The following is a 16179-nucleotide window of genomic DNA, read 5'->3' as shown; positions in this document are numbered from 1 at the left end:
TCAGATGGCATATTGAATATTTCTAAGGGCGATTTTTAACCACGTTAATTCCCCCACCAACAAAATTCACCCTTCTTTCAAATTCCCGTTGAGAATCCTCTTATTTTTATGCAGGCCCACAGTTTCTTCTAGGTGTATAAAAAATCGATTATGCGATGCTGATATTTAAAAGTACACCGCCTTACATTTTAGCACTTTCCCTTGAATAGTTTTTTTTTAAAAAAAATATTATATTTAAAGGACACAGAGCAGGCATCAAACGAACTCCTGTTTGAAATAGAGGCACTTCCAAAGATACTTTGGCAATTCACCTCCGATTCTGGATGATGGTTTTTTTTTTTTTTCCTTGTGTTACTGCAAAAAACGGGTTAGGGTGGCATTTTACCTTCCCTTCCGTTGAAAGGAAAGGAGGCACCCTTTGGCCGGGCATGACGAGAGATAGGGCATCCAAGGCAGTAGTGAAATCCAATTTTTTTTTTACTACCGGTTCAGTGGGCGTGGCATGGCTTGGTGGGCGTGGCAAGGGAAGGATACTACAAAATCCCCATTCCCTCCCCACTCTGGGGGGGGGAAGGATATTGCAAATCCCCATTCCCTCCCCACTCTGGGACCAGCCAGAGGTGGTATTTGCTGGTTCTCCGAACTACTCAAAATTTCCGCTACCGGTTCTCCCGAACCTGTCAGAACCTGCTGGATTTCACTTCTAGTCCAAAGGAATTTGCCAATTGGGCAAGAGAGTGGACAGACCAGTTTAAAGTGCTGGGGAAACCCATACATCCTGCAAAGGGGCAGGGGTGGACTAAATGACCTCTGCGAGGCCCCTAAACCAGCAGAGTGTGTAGTCAGGACTTTTTCCAGCCCACTTATCTGATCAGGGTGGGCAATCCCTTCCATTTGATTTAGAGTCTCTAGGCAACGTGCCGAAATTCTCACTCGGAATTAGGATGGTGAAAGAGGAGAGGAGGGGGAAGGAAATCTCCGTCTGTGCCAAGGCTGTTCACCCCCTCCTCTTTTTGCCTCTAGGAGTGTGTGTGAGGGGGGGTTTTGAAAGCAGGGAAACCGGGTGGGTGTTTTGGTGCCAAAGTAAAACAAAAAACAACAACAACTAAGTGTTAATTCCCAAACTCATAAACCCTAATTTCAGATTGCGGTCTCCATTTGTTTTTCCCTGGTTATTTATTTGCAATAATTGTTTATTTTTATTTTTATTTTCCTTAGAACACTGGCCCTAATTGAAACTTTTGTCGTTTTTTTCACATTTTTGGTTAGAGAGAGAGAGAAAGAAAGAGAGAGAAAGAGAAAAGGTGAGAGAGAGAAAGGGAGAGAGAGAGAAAGAGAAAGAGAAAAGGAGAAAGGGAGAGAGAAAGAGAAAAGGAGAGAGAGAAAGGGAGAGAGAGAGAGAAAGAAAGAGAGAAAGAAAAAGAGAAAGAAAGAAAGAGAGAATGAGAGAAAGAAAGAGAGAAAGAAAGAGAGAGAAAGGAAAAAAGAGAGAGAGGGAGATAGCAAGACAGAGAGAAAAAGAGAGACAGAAAGAGAGGAAACGGGCCACCCATTGCCAAAGTCTCTGCAAACTTTGCAGTCTCCTTCCCAAGATACCCAACTTCTGTAAAACTTCTGGCCCAACGTTGGCCTCTGTCAACGAACCGTCCCAAAGTCCACAAAAATCTCGTATCTTGAATCCAAAAAAATGGTCTGCCCCAAATTTTATTACGATTGGCACCGGCGAGGCGCCTTAGCAAGTCGGCTGAAGTACCTTGCCAAGCGGTGTCACTTTCAGCCTTGCTAAAATTTGATGCTGTATTTTCTTCTCAGGTGTTCCCGAGGATGAAAGGGGGAAAAAAGAGACTTCCAAAACCACTTTTCATTTTTCTTTCCTTTTTTTTTAATGTATAACAGTTATGCCTGAGTTACATAGAAGGATACCACAGGCCGCAGAGGGTTAAAGCAATACGAATTTTTGTTTTTTTCTATTCTACTATTCCATATAGCTGAATAAATTATGGGAGCGATTATACCTCATGCTTACTCATACGCTCGTGCACACACGCATTCCTGGCCCTCTCTCGCACACATACACCTGCCCGGCCACAGCCATACACAATGGAGCAAAATTAGCTATGACTTGAACACAGAAGCAACGAATCGGCAATTACTATTAATAAAGGCCTGTGCTACGGGTAAATACTTCGGGTATATGACGTCGTTAGGGCTGGAAAATTAGAAACATTAAATACACAAAATGTCTTCAGTAATACGTTTCCCCCTCCTTCAAGCTCCCCAGGGATTTGGGGGGTGGTCCGTGGAGGGATATAGAAAAAAAAAATTAAAAAAATACACACAGTTCTTGGAATGATATTTGGGGGAGAAGAGGAGGGGAGCGGGTGACAGCAGAAGGGGTTCCCGGTTTTCTCCTTTCAAAGCTTTTACGGTGGGGGCGGCTTTTCAACAGTAACAGAGTGGGAAGGGACCTTGGAGGTCATCTAGTCCAACCCTCTGCTCACTGAGACCTGTACTAGGGATTCGAACCGCTGATCTTGAAATAGGCTATTTCTCCCCCTTGGAAAGAAGTGGGACGCGCTGGGGGGGGGAGTTTGAGGTGCACCTGTATTTTGGGACCAGAGGGGTTTTTTTTGGGTGTGTGTGGAGGAGATGCAACCTGAGTTCCTGGAATGATCATCGGACTTGGATTTGCGTGGCTGTCTTTGTGTCGGTTTGTTAAGGATGCGGTTTGGATTGGAGAGAAGGGATTCTTGGTAGGAAGGTTGTTCGCTGGGTAATTTTGATTTTTGTTCCTTGAACAAAGCACAGGAGCCACAGGAGCGGGCCAAGGGACGGAAATCCAGCAGGATCACCGTCTGTAGGGTCTCTTGCCCAAGCCAGGAAGAGGGAACTTTGACGGGCGACGACCACGGTAACTTTCCTCGCGAGCAACAGAGTTATTGTTAGATCCGAGTCGAAATTAAGGGAAGCCACACAAATCTTTAGGAGGTGGGAGAAAAGTTGGGGCTCAGCAAGAGAAGAGGGGCTTCTCCTAAGAATGGAAAGTGGTAGGTTATTTCCAGGGGTGAAATGCTACTGGTTTGGACCGGTTCAGGAGAACTGGTAGTAATAAAAGCTACCAGTTCGGGCGAACCGCGCGCAGCAAACCGGTAGCAGCCCTTGGAGGATTTCACCACTGGTTATTTCCCACTTCTTCCAAAGTCCCAAAACAAAAAAGGAAGAAAAATGAAGGAAGCCAACGGACGGCAGGACTTTTGATGGCTTTGCCTCAACTGCAAATGCTTCCTTGGGTTTTCTTCTTCACCCTAACAGTAGGAGTTGGAAGGGACCTCGGAGGTCATCTAGTCCATCAACCCCTTTGAAAGTAGCTGCGTTGACCCACTGAACTGGCCCAGTGGGGCAAAACTCTTGGTTTTTTTTTCTTTTTTTTTCTTTTCAAGAGTCATAAAAACCCTGGGCTCTTTTATGGCCCATAATGGGGGGTGGAAACCGAGAAGGAGGAGTTAAGCCCAGTGTACAGACACACAGCAATCCCGCAAAAATCGGCTTTTAGTTCCCAGTGCCCAAATCTGATTTGAGGTATTGCCAGAAAAATCCTGCTCAAAGCCATGTCCCACCTCCTTTTTTTTTCTTCTTTTTCACTCATGATTTTTAAAAACGCATCTTTTCTTTTCAAAGCGGAAGCGGCTTAGTCTCCCCCCTCCCTGCCTTTAATAAACATCAGAGAAGCAGCGCAAACAGTAGCGTAGAAAGTAAGTTTCTCTGCCTCCGAAGCCATTGATATAACGTGTGCCTATTTCTATATGCGTCGACTCATCTTACTTGTGTAAAAAAAAAAAAAATCCAGCATCATACTCTCTCTCTCTCTGTGTTAATAATAAAATAAAAACCAGGACAAGTTTCCTTCCTTCCAGGAGATGTGATCAAAGGGGAAAATGTCAGTAGATCGGCCACTTTCGTGTTCTGATTTTTTTTTTATAGCTACAAATTTGGTGGTTTAAATGCTTGCGCACTTTAGAGAAATGGTAAACGGGACTGGCCTGGTTTCCTTGGTTAAGTTGGCTAGTTTGGGCCACAAGTTTTTGTCATATCCTGGTCAGCTAGCACCAGTGGTGGGTTGCTACCGGTTTGTCCCAGTTCGGGCGAATCGGTAGCAGCGGCAGTGGGAGGCTCCGCCCACCTTCCTGGACGTCATTAAATACACTCTGTGCGCACGCCGGTAGCAAATGGCCAGTACCCACAACTGCCAAAACCTTAACTCCAGGTACATGGATACTACAGGTAGCCCTCAACTTACGACAACAAATTTGGCCCATTTGACGGCTTTTCTTGCCTCGTTTTGTCAAGCATTCGTTAAGCGAGTCACACGGCGGTTCAGTGAATCTGGCTTCCCTGTGGACTTTTGCTTGCCCGACGGTTGCAAAAGGGGATCGCCTGTGTGATCCCCGCCCCGGGGACGCTGCAACCGTCGTAAATGTGAATCACAGTTGTAAGATCTCCGCATGCAGATCACGTGACCGAGGGGATGTCGCAACGATCGTAAGTGTGGGGAAAAAAGGTCCCAAGTCACTTTCCCCCCCCCAGTGCCGCTGTAACTTTGGATGGTCCCAAAGTGAACTGTTGTTAAGTTGAGGACTACCTGTATTTAGGATCTGTTTTCTAGATCTATCGAGGATCTACCGTGTTTTCCCGAAAGTAAGACCCTATCTTATATTTTTTTGAAACCCGAAATAAGCGCTTGGCCTTATTTTCGGGGAGGTCTTATTATTTTGGGGCGCGTGGAGCAAGACGGGGCTCCTCTTGTCGTCTTACCTGATTTCCAGCTCTGCGTTTAAATATTTTTGGGGAGGGCTTATTTTTGGGAGGCGGCTTATTTTAGCGCATGCGCTCAAAAGCCCGATTGGGCTTATTATCAGGGGAGGTCGGGGAAACAGGGTAGAAAACATGGGAATGCAGAATGAGTCTTGGGTCAGCGGCAAGGGCCAGCTGTGGTTGGCACTTTGAGTGTTGGGAGGTGTGGGGGGCAGGATGTGGCTGGACCAGGAGGCCATGATGCCATAGCTGAAACGGTAGACAAGTTGGCATGACTTACCCTTCTGAAAAGATCCTGCCCTCCCAGATCCCTAAAATCTTGAACAGTTTTAATTGAGCCATACAGACCGGAAAGCTCTTAAATTTCACCAACGAGGAGCTAAGGCAGGGGTCTGCAACCTTAAACACTCAAAGAGCCATTTGGACCTGTTTCCCACAGAAAAGAAAACACTGGGAGCCACAAAACCCTTCCCGTGCCTGATGATTTCCTGAGCGGCCACAAAACTAGCATATGTAGTCGCATTAAACGTTCTGTTTTCTTCTGAAACTTTTCTTTTTCTTGGATTTATCCATGGTTGGCCTACCGGGGGTTGAAAAGCTCAATAAATCGTGTGCCAGTGGGTGTCGCACATTGGCGGTGGTGACGCATATTTTGAGTGACAGGGAGCCGCAGCAGAGGGGTGAACGAGCCACATGCGGCTCCAGAGTCGCAGGTTGCTGACCCCTGAGCTAAGGGCAGGAGAGATGATGTATGTGTGTGTGTGTGTGTGTGTGATGTGTCTGTGTGTGACACAATCTTTTTTTTTAATCGCTCTCTGCCCACCTCTGATGCTAAGAGTGCAATCAAGAATTACAGTTTTGAAAGAAAGCGAGGCAAACATGCTGGTTAGAAAACGGGTGGGAGAAGACGAGGGGCCGAGGAAATGTACCCCCAGGGGCCATCCCAGATGCACCTTTATAGAACCCATGGTTCCCTGCTAGGGGAGCATCTGAAGCCGGGGTTTGTTTGCCCCTCCAAGCTGTCCTTTGCAATCTGGTTTAGGGGTCTTGTAGCAGGACACCTCAAAGAGTGGGCAGGGACCCCCCTTTGGGTCACCGCTTCATTTCCGAGGAATGGGCAAACGGCTGTTGGGGGGGAGGAGGAAGCCATTTTGGAGATGTTTGGCACACCCAGATGCCTCCATAGATGATTGGCCACCTTCTGCTGGGCTGCCAGCAACTCACGTCATGGGGACGGGGAGGATGTGAATGCAAATCTTTCTGCCTTCTCTAATCCCCTCCCCTCCCCAATTTTCTCCTGGTGGACAGGTGAGGTCTCTGAAGTGACCCAGCGGGGAAACTGGTCGCTCCCCAAAGCCAGAGGCCTCCGGGACGCAAGCATGGATTCGCGCTCTTTTGAGGAACCCAGAGGTGGCCCTTGTGAAGACGACTCCGAGACGGAACCCAGAGCTTTCTCGGAATCTACCAGATCCGCTTCCCCATCGAACCTTCCTAACCCCGAAGCGGAGGTGAATGTATTTACAAGACGTAGCAACTCTCTCTCCCTCTCGCTCTCCTTTTCTGACCAGGATCAACTTTTCTTAGCTTTGTCAGTCTCACTTCTTGACGCTTGTATGTATTTGGTCCAAAGCATCCCCTTGTGGTCCTTGGGTCAGCCAGCTTCTTCCATGAATTATTGATCGTGTTCTATAATAAAAATGAATGGGGGGGGGGAAATGTGTGCGAGTCACGGGGAGGGTAGGTGGGCCAAAGAATATATTGGTATCTACCTAGCTATTATAATGACGAAGAATAGAGCCTCCACATTTTGACTCTGCTGAGTGGTCACCACGATTGGGAAACATCTGGGAAGCGTTGGTAGGACGCCACGTCGGCTACCCAGCTCCCAGATGAGAGGAGTCCTTTACAAACTCATCGTCTCTAGAGTTGAGAACACGGTTGTTAAATCTTCGTAGGTACACAGAACAAGGATGGGCGGGGGGATAGGGCTGTGGGTCGAGGTGGGGAGATCAGTGGGCCTCTGGGACGGAGGCAAGGGTGGGAAGGTTTGGTCCTTTGAGTCTCCGAAGGAAACGCCGGTGGTGGACGACAAGAGACTGCTGGTCCCAGAAAGTTCGGTGGTCGTAGTGGGGGGTTCTTGATGGCAGAGGGTTGGCCGTGGGGTGGAACCCCTCCCGCCGCAGGGAAGGAGCCTTCAGTAGGCCTGGCCTGTTTCGACAGGTAGGAGCCCCAGCACGGCTGAATGTTCCCCGAGTTTCATCCGGCGCTGTGTGGACAAGCTGACATTCTTGGTCAGGTAGTCGACAGCAGCTAGTGGTGGCAAAGGAGAGGGAGAAAATAAATAAATAAATAAAGAGAGAGAGAGAGAGAGAGAAAGGAAAGGAAAGAAAAGAAAGAAAAAAAGAAAGAAAGAAAGAAAGAAAGAAGAAAGAAAGAGAGAAAGAAAGAGAGAAAGAAAGAAAGAGATGGACGCGTGAATCTTGAAACAGGTTCATTCCCGAGTCCCACCCACCCACTCCCAGCCCGGTGCAATTCTCCCTCATGGTAACATTTATAATTGTCGATAGTGTGGCAACGGGGGAATGCCAATGTCACAACAGATGCATTCCCAGCTCGGAAGAGGGAATTCCCCCCCCCTCCCGGTGGCAAAATCATTGCTCGTTGCTGAATTAATTCTGGGGAAATTTTGCGAAGGGAGGAAGGGGCAGGAATTAGCCAATGTTGACAAACCAGTTGCAAAGGGGTCCAGTAGTTGTAGAAAAAGCAGGATCGTCGAGAGTTCATTTAATTTTTTTTTATTAAATTCCCACACTGCCCTGCATCTCGCTTAAGTGAATCTGGGTGGTTTACAACAACAACAATTGATCGATCTGGCACAAACAGATGCGGTTAATATGGATTAAAATTAAAAACCTTTCCCTTTTTTGCTCTGTCAAATACTACGTGACGAAGCCTTACTCTCTGGAACGCCCAGATTTTATATTTCTGATATAAAACCAGTGTTCTGATGGGCTGAAGAAGAGAGTAAGGCTACTGATCGGGCCTCCCTGCACTTACCTGGGAGCCAAAATGTGGTGCGTGGGGATTCCTGGAAGGAAGCAATTTAACTACCACTTTTCCCGAACCGGCTGAATCCAGTGGTGAGATTCAGCCAGTTCGCATCACTTCGGGAGAACCGGTTGTTAATTTTCTGAGCAGTTTGGCAAACTGGTTGTTGGAAGAAATCATTAGGGCACAGAACCAGTTGTTAAAGTACTTGAATCCCACCACTGGCTGAATCCCACCATCTAGTAAATCGGAAAAAAAGCTTGTCTTTTTAAACCACGATAGAATTATTGAAGTTTAAACGTACGGTAAACGGGACTTGCTAGCTATAATCTGCTAACGGAGGAAGAGATTTCAAAAGTTAAAGAGTTCAGACTTCACGTTACCTTGAGAATAGAGATAACAAGCAGTCTGGTGCCAACTTTTGAAATCCTTTAGAACGGTGTGTGTCAGTGGTGGGTTGCTCCCGGTTTGCACCGGTTTGCAAGAAGAGAACCGGTAATAACATTGGCTGGCCACGCCCCCAAACCGGTCCCCGGTCTGGTCGTTGCCGGTTAACCCGCCCACCTCATCAGTGGCTTTTTTTTTTTTTTTAAACTTTTAAAAGCATTTTTTCTACAACCTCTTCGGCCGAAAAAATGCTTTTAAAAGTTTTTTTAAAAAAAAAGCCTCTGACGATCGCGCGGCTCAGCTGGGATCGTCAAGAGGCTTTTAAAAGCATTTTTTCTATAACCTTTTCAGGCGATTATTAAACATAAAAGAGATTTGGTAGCTCCGCCGACATAAAAACCGCAGCATTTCATTCAGTGCCGATCTCACGATTTGAGAAAGCGCCAATCAAAGCAACAGTAGGGTTCAAAATCTAACAACAAATAATCCTCAACGGCAGTTCATTTAGTGATCGCTCGAAGTTACCACGGCACTGAAAAAAGAGACTTATGATAGTTTTTCCACACTCGCATCATTCCTGACTGGGTCACGTGATCAAATCCAGACGCCCGGGAGTTTCGACTCACATTTATGACGGTCGCCATAAATGATGGGGAAACTGGATTCACTGAACAACCCGGTTACTAACTCAACGACGGCAGTGATTTCACTTAATAACGGTGGCAGGGAAGGTCGTAAAACGGAGCCAGGTTCACTTCACTTAAGCAGCAAACATTTGGGCTCAATTCCGGTCGTAAATCTAGGACGACCTGTACGGATTGGCTTTCGGCTCTAGAAGGCAGGCCGAAATGAATTTAATAGTTTTGCATTTATTTGGCCTGGGCATCCAGGAATCCAAATGGTGAAACTCTTTTGTTAGGTGAGCTTCAGTCAAATTTTTTTTTTTTTTTGCCCAGTTTCTCCCCACCCTCTGCAATTCTTCAGCCTCAAATTAGATTAATAAGAATTGCGCAGAGAGCCCCACTTGGTGCCGGCAAGTAAACAAATTTCCAGCCGTCAGCATCCTGTCAGCGGCCTTTCCCCAAAGGGAGGTCCTTCCTACCAAAAATCCTTATTAGACTTGTCACATCCATTAGGATTTTTTTTCACGCCTCGGCGTTCCATAACCGCCGTCATTAGTGTAGCTTTTGGCCTGTGGGACTAGCTCAATTCTCCAGGCTGGCACTCTTCCTCGGATGAGTCAGGACCAAGGAGGTGGGCAACGGCTCGGGCACAAGGCCGGGGAAAGAGGTTGGGCATTAAAAGGTCAAGCCGCAGCCTGTCCTCGGGCCCTTTTAAGCCCCACCCCCACCCAACTTTTAGGAAGTTGGCACAGCGGGCGGGTGGGAGGGAATGCCCTCCCTGCAGACCTTGCCAAGGGTGGCCACTGAAGTGCCAAGTTAAAACGTTCTACCCAGGGATGAAATGCTACTGGTTTAGTTGAATTGGTAATGATAAAAATTACCAGTTCGCGCGAACCCGTAGTAAAAAAAATGATTTAAAAAAGTAAAAAAAAAAAAAAAAAGGTTCCAACGATCAACTGTGCTGCGCGATCATCAGAACCTTTTTAAAAACTTTTTAAAGCATTTTTTTACTACCGGTTCGGGCGAATAGGTAATAAAAAATGCTTTTAAAAAGTAAAAAAAAACAAAACAAGTTGGCCACACCCACCCAGTCACATGATCCCACCACCACCAAGCCAAGCCCACAGAACCGGTAGCAACATACATTTCACCATTGGTTCCACCTGTCTGCGGCAGCCAACCTTGGCAAAAGCCCACATTTAGGCTGCGCTTTGCATGTAAGACACAGAACAAATGAAGAAAAAACAAAGGTTTGGGCCAGGGGGGAAATTCAAAATTTTTCCCTACCGGTTCTGTGGGCGTGGCTTGGTGGGCGTGGCAGGGGAAGGATACTGCAAAATCCCTATTCCCTCCCCACTCTGGGACCAACCAGAGGTAGTATTTGCCGGTTCTCCAAACTACTCAAAATTTCCACTACCAGTTCTCCGAACTATTCAGAATTTCTGCTACTGGTTCTCCGAACTACTCAAAATTTCCGCTACCAGTTTTCTGAACTACTCAAAATTTCCGCTACCGGTTCTCCGAACTACTCAAAATTTCTGCTACCAGTTCTCCGAACTACTCAAAATTTCCGCTACCGGTTCTCCGAACTACTCAAAATTTCCGCTACCGGTTCTCCAGAACCTGTAGGAACCTGCTGGATTTCACCCCTGGTTTGGGCTCTACACCCCAGGGGCGTAGGGAGAAAGGGGTAACACGAGCTCAGGGCTTCTCTGTGGAGATAAATGGGATTTTAAAGAGGTGATTTTAGGAGGGGGGGGGGGAGAGACGCCCCTTATTTGGAGGTGAGTAATTCCTGAAGATTTGTGGAGTGGTTTTGGTTTTCACACGGCCCCAAAGGCACCCCGTTTCCTCCATCTCAGGTTGGGGAAGTTGCCGGTATCCAGGCTATCGGCACCCAAAGAGGGAGCCTGTGTAGGAAGGGGCTGTTGGGGTTCAGCTCAGGCCCCAAATGGAGGCAGAATCCCCTTCCACTCCTTCCTTCCCCTTCTACCCTCCTTTCCTTTTCTTTCCCCCCCCTCCTTTCTCTCTCCCCTTCCCTCCTCTCCCCTCCTCTTCCCCCTTCCACTCTCCCTTCTTTCCATTCCTCTAAAACTCCTTCTCTTCTCTTCTCTTCTCTTCTCTTCTCTTCTCTTCTCTTCTCTTCTCTTCTCTTCTCTTCTCTTTCCCCTTCCACTCTCCCTTCTTTCCATTCCTCTAAAACTCCTTCTCTTCTCTTCTCTTCTCTTCTCTTCTCTTCTCTTCTCTTCTCTTCTCTTCTCTTCTCTCTACCACTCTTCCTTCTTTCCATTCCTCTAAAGTTCCCTTTCTCTTCTCTTCTCCTCCCCTCCTCTTCCCCCTTCCACTCTCCCTTCTTTACATTCCTCTAAAGTTCCCTTTCTCTTCTCTTCTCCTCCCCTCTTCTCCTCTCCTCTTCCCCCTTCCACTCTCCCTTCTTTCTATTCCTCTAAAGTTCCCTTCCTCTTCTCTTCTCTTCTCTCTTCTCTTCCCCCTTCCACTCTCCCTTTCCATTCTTCTAAAATTCTCTTTCTCTTCTTCTCTTCTCTTCTCTTCTCTTCCCCTCCTCTTCCTCCTTCCACTCTCGCTTCTTTCCATTCCTCTGAAACTCCCTTCCTCTTCTCTTCTCTTCTCTTCTCTTCTCTTCTCTTCTCTTCTCTTCTCTTCTCTTCTCTTCTCTTCTCTTCTCTTCTCTTCTCTTCTCTTCTCCTCTTCCCCCTTCCACTCTCCCTTCTTTCCATTCTTCTAAAATTCTCCCTTCCTCTTCCCTTCCCTTCTCTTCTCTTCTCTTCTCTTCTCTTCTCTTCTCTTCTCTTCTCTTCTCTTCTCTTCTCCTCTTCCCCCTTCCACTCTCCCTTCTTTCCATTCTTCTAAAATTCTCCCTTCCTCTTCCCTTCTCTTCCCCTCTTCCCTCCCCCTTTAGAAACCTAGGAGAGAGAGGCCCCCTTGGGCCCATGGCTGGTGAGAGGAAGGCCGAGCCAGAGAAGGTTGGGAAAGCTTCTTTGCTTCAACCTCGTCCAATGAGCCGAGGTGGGAGGAAGAAGAGAAGGGCAGCCCTTAAGTCCATCCCAGCCAAAGCCTGTCCTGCTTGCTGACCGGGGGGCTCAGGGAGAGGAGTGGGCTGCCTGCTCAGAGCCCCCTTGCTTCTTAAACTCCCTTAGGGTGAGTCAGGGTGTCTCAGGGGCCCCAAGGAAGAGGCTGGCAGCAGGGCCTCCCAGTCCCTCCGGAGAGATTTTGGCCAAGTTTTGCCCCTCTTCGGGGCAGCTTCGGAAAGGGACGAGGCCACCCTAACCCGCCTCCCCAAATGCAGCTCCTCGTTTTTGTGGGGCCCCCTCCTGTCCTCAGTCACGCACAAACACACAATGGTACGTTACACACAGACAGACACATCTATAGCGGGGCTGTGACTAACACTCGGCCTGGAGGGCATCTCTCTCTGCCCCTGGAATTTGTTTCAGGTTTTTATCACTTCCACCTGTGGCCGGGTTTCACCACCAGAAGCGAGAGGAAGGTCAGGGGGGGTCACAGGCCAAATTTATTTGGGGGAGGGGGGTTTCCTTCCCTGAGAGAAATAGGGGTGGGGGTGGGGGAAGAGGTGAGGGAGCGTTCATGGACCTCCCCCCCCCCCCGGCAGCCGTTTCTCATTTGGGGAAGGAAAGCGCATTAAAAGGAAAACGGAGGGTCAACTGGGGAGCTCCCCCCAGGGGACGGGAAACGGGGATGCCCCAAACATCACCGGGTAACGGACTCGGGCACTAGGACCAAAGGGACCCCGGGATGGTAAAAGAGGGATCTGAGCCACCCATCGCTGTAGAAAGGGGCCTGAGATACTCATTCCTTGGTCCGGGGGGGGGGTCCTTGGGGGGGCTGCCCCCCCAACCTTAGGGGCTCCCGACTCCTCAGCTCTTGAGAGCCCGTCAACACAAGGCAGAGCCTCCTGTTGTGGAGAAAAGGGGCTGTCCAAACTTTTTGTTTCTCCTCGAAGAAGACGTCTCGCTTCTTCTGATCCAAGGAGCTTCTTCCGTTCTGACGGAATCCGTTCCGCCGTTCAGTCAGAAGGGAAGAAGCTCCTTAGGATGGGAAGTGAAATGTCTTCAAGGAAAAAAGAAAAAAGAAATCCCGCTTGCCTTTTTGAAAAAGCAGCTTTGGGACAATCCCATGACCCGGAAGATCTCCATAGACACGGGGGGAGGGAGAAGGTCAAAGGCACCTCCCCCTCCCCAAGGTAGGCAAGACCCGTTTTGAATGCAGGTGAGTGCAGGGTGCATATAGAGGCTCGGGGAGGGGGAAAAACGGGCCTACCGGAAATTTGGGAGGGCCGGAAATAGGCCCGTTTCCAGCCTCCAGAGCCTGGGAAGGCTGTTTTCACCATCCTGGAGGCTCGAGGAAAGCCTTTGGAGCCTGGGGAGGGCAAAAATGCCCCTTCCCGCCATGGTGCAGGAGGCTGACTAGGCCACGCCCATCATGGCCACACCCACCCAGTAACGGGGCAGAGAACCCCTTGCTAACATTTTTGAAGCCCACCCCTGGATTTAGGGGGTTGACTGGTGGGCATAGGAGACAGCTTGGAGGCCCAAAAAGTTCACCTGAAGACCCCCACCCCACCATTGGCATTTCTGGGGGGGGCATTAGGCAGGAGTGCAGATCCCCCTCCCCACGATCTCCATCTCTTTCAGAGAAGGGGGAATGAACCTGCCAGGGGTTCCTCTTTTCTCCGGGGAGGGGGGGAAGCGGGGGGCAAGAGGGAAGGATACTCACTTTGGCCATACTGGCCGTACTGGTAGCCGGCCACAGGATCCACGCTGTAGCCCGTGGTGGTGTAGGTGGGGGGGCAGTAGGCCTGGGAGGTGGGGAGGCTGTCCACGGACTTGATGGAGTCGCTGCGCTGGCTACAGCTGGCCGAGATGGCGTTGGCGCTGTCCAGGCTACCGTGCAGGGGGGAGATGGAGAAGTCGGCCTGGGACTGGGGGGGCCACTCCGCTGGGGTTGCTCAGGATGCTCATCACCTATGGGGGGCAGGGGGAAAGAGAGAAGGGTGAGTGTGTCGGAGGGGGGGGCAACAGCCATCATGGATCCTCCAACAAGACAATCTGGGTGGACATGAAGAACCTGGCGATCGGCAGCCCTGAAGATGGTCAGTGGTCATCACCAATCGGGAGCCCCCCTCTATCACCAGCCCTCGGGCTCCATGGCAAGAAGATCTGCTCTGGGGATGGGGGATTCCCTTCCCCTTCTCCATCATTCCTCCTTCCCTATCCTCTATGCCACTCTTCCCTCCCCTCCCTTTCTTTCCCTTCCTCTCCTTTGAGTCTTTCATCCTACCTCCCTCGCCTTCCTCTTTACTTCATCTCCATTTTCCTCCTCTGCGTTTCCTTCCTTCTATCCATTCTCTTCCCCCACTTTCCCTTTCCTTCCTTCCTTTCATTCCCAGGGTTCTCCCTCCAGCTATCCTTCCCATTTTCCCTCCCACTCACTTATCCTTTCCTTCTTACCATTCCTCCCTCCCTTCCTTTCTCCCTTATTTGTCCTTCCCTTCCCATATCCAATGCAAACTCCTTCCCCTCCCATACAACTCCTCCTCCACTTGACTCCTTCCCCCTCCCCATCTTACTCAAAACTCCCCTCCCCCTACAACATGCTGTCCACCTTCACTAACCCACTTTCCAATTCTTTGTCTTTTCCTACTCAGTAACCCATTTCGTTACTCCCCCCCATCTCTGCCTCTGCCTATCTCCCCATGGCCTATCTCTGCCCTGTCTATCTCCCCATGGCCCATCTCTGCCCTGCCTATCTCCCCATGGCCCATCTCTGCCCTGCCTATCTCCCCATGGCCTATCCTTGCTCTGCCTATCTCCCCATGGCCCATCTCTGCCCTGCCTATCTCCCCATGGCCTATCTCTGCCCTGCCTATCTCCCCATGGCCCATCTCTGCCCTGCCTATCTCCCCATGGCCTATCCTTGCTCTGCCTATCTCCCCATGGCCCATCTCTGCCCTGCCTATCTCCCCATGGCCCATCTCTGCCCTGCCTATCTCCCCATGGCCTATCCTTGCTCTGCCTATCTCCCCATGGCCCATCTCTGCCCTGCCTATCTCCCCATGGCCTATCTCTGCCCTGCCTATCTCCCCATGGCCCATCTCTGCCCTGCCTATCTCCCCATGGCCTATCCTTGCTCTGCCTATCTCCCCATGGCCCATCTCTGCCCTGCCTATCTCCCCATGGCCTATCCTTGCTCTGCCTATCTCCCCATGGCCTATCTCTGCCCTGTCTATCTCCCCATAGCCTATCCTTGCTTTGCCTGTCTCCCCATGGCCCATCTCTGCCCTGCCTATTTCCCCATGGCCCATCTCTGCCCTGCCTATCTCCCCATGGCCTATCCTTCCTCTGCCTATCTCCCCATGGCCTATCTCCCCATGGCCTATCCTTGCCCTGCCTATCTCCCCATGGCCTATCCTTCCCCTGCCTATCTCCCCATGGCCTATCTCCCCATGGCCTATCCTTCCCCTGCCTATCTCCCCATGGCCTATCTCCCCATGGCCTATCCTTGCTTTGCCTATCTCTCCATGGCCTATCCTTCCCCTGCCTATCTCTCCATGGCCTATCCTTCCCCTGCCTATCTCCCCATGGCCTATCCTTGCCCTGCCTATCTCCCCATGGCCTATCCTTGCCCTGCCTATCTCCCCATGGCCTATCTCCCCATGGCCTATCCTTCCTCTGCCTATCTCCCCATGGCCTATCCTTGCTCTGCCTATCTCTCCATGGCCTATCCTTCCCCTGCCTATCTCCCCATGGCCTATCCTTCCCCTGCCTATCTCCCCATGGCCTATCCTTCCCCTGCCTATCTCCCCATGGCCTATCCTTCCTCTGCCTATCTCCCCATGGCCTATCCTTCCCCTGCCTATCTCCCCATGGCCTATCCTTCCCCTGCCTATCTCCCCATGGCCTATCCTTCCTCTGCCTATCTCCCCATGGCCTATCCTTCCCCTGCCTATCTCCCCATGGCCTATCCTTGTTCTGCCTATCTCCCCATGGCCTATCCTTGCTCTGCCTATCTCCCCATGGCCTATCCTTGCTCTGCCTATCTCCCCATGGCCTATCCTTCCCCTGCCTATCTCCCCATGGCCTATCCTTGCCCTGCCTATCTCCCCATGGCCTATCCTTCCCCTGCCTATCTCCCCATGGCCCATCTCTGCCCTGCCTATCTCCCCATGGCCTATCCTTCCCCTGCCTATCTCCCCATGGCCTATCCTTCCCCTGCCTATCTCCCCATGGCCTATCCTTCCTCTGCCTATCTCCCCATGGCCTATCCTTCC

At 50.1% G+C, this 16179-nt stretch overlaps 1 protein-coding gene across 1 annotated transcript in view; it reads right to left on the bottom strand.

The window, feature by feature from the left end:
• Nucleotides 1-6947: 6947 nt before the first annotated feature.
• PAX7 (paired box 7) overlaps nucleotides 6948-16179 on the bottom strand; it is a 146093-nt gene continuing 136861 nt past the window's right edge. The window contains 3 exon segments of the mRNA XM_070955996.1: nucleotides 6948-7122; nucleotides 13626-13839; nucleotides 13841-13873. Coding sequence (XP_070812097.1) covers nucleotides 7007-7122; nucleotides 13626-13839; nucleotides 13841-13873 — 363 coding nt within the window. The 3' untranslated portion in view covers nucleotides 6948-7006.

Source organism: Pituophis catenifer, unplaced genomic scaffold (assembly GCF_029215685.1).
Source record: "Pituophis catenifer annectens isolate HBS135680 unplaced genomic scaffold, rPitCat1.0.hap2 SCAF_18, whole genome shotgun sequence".
In the NCBI taxonomy this organism is placed as follows: Eukaryota; Metazoa; Chordata; class Lepidosauria; order Squamata; family Colubridae; genus Pituophis; species Pituophis catenifer.
Note: the sequence above shows the minus strand (reverse complement) of the source record. Positions and strands in the feature narration are given on the sequence as shown.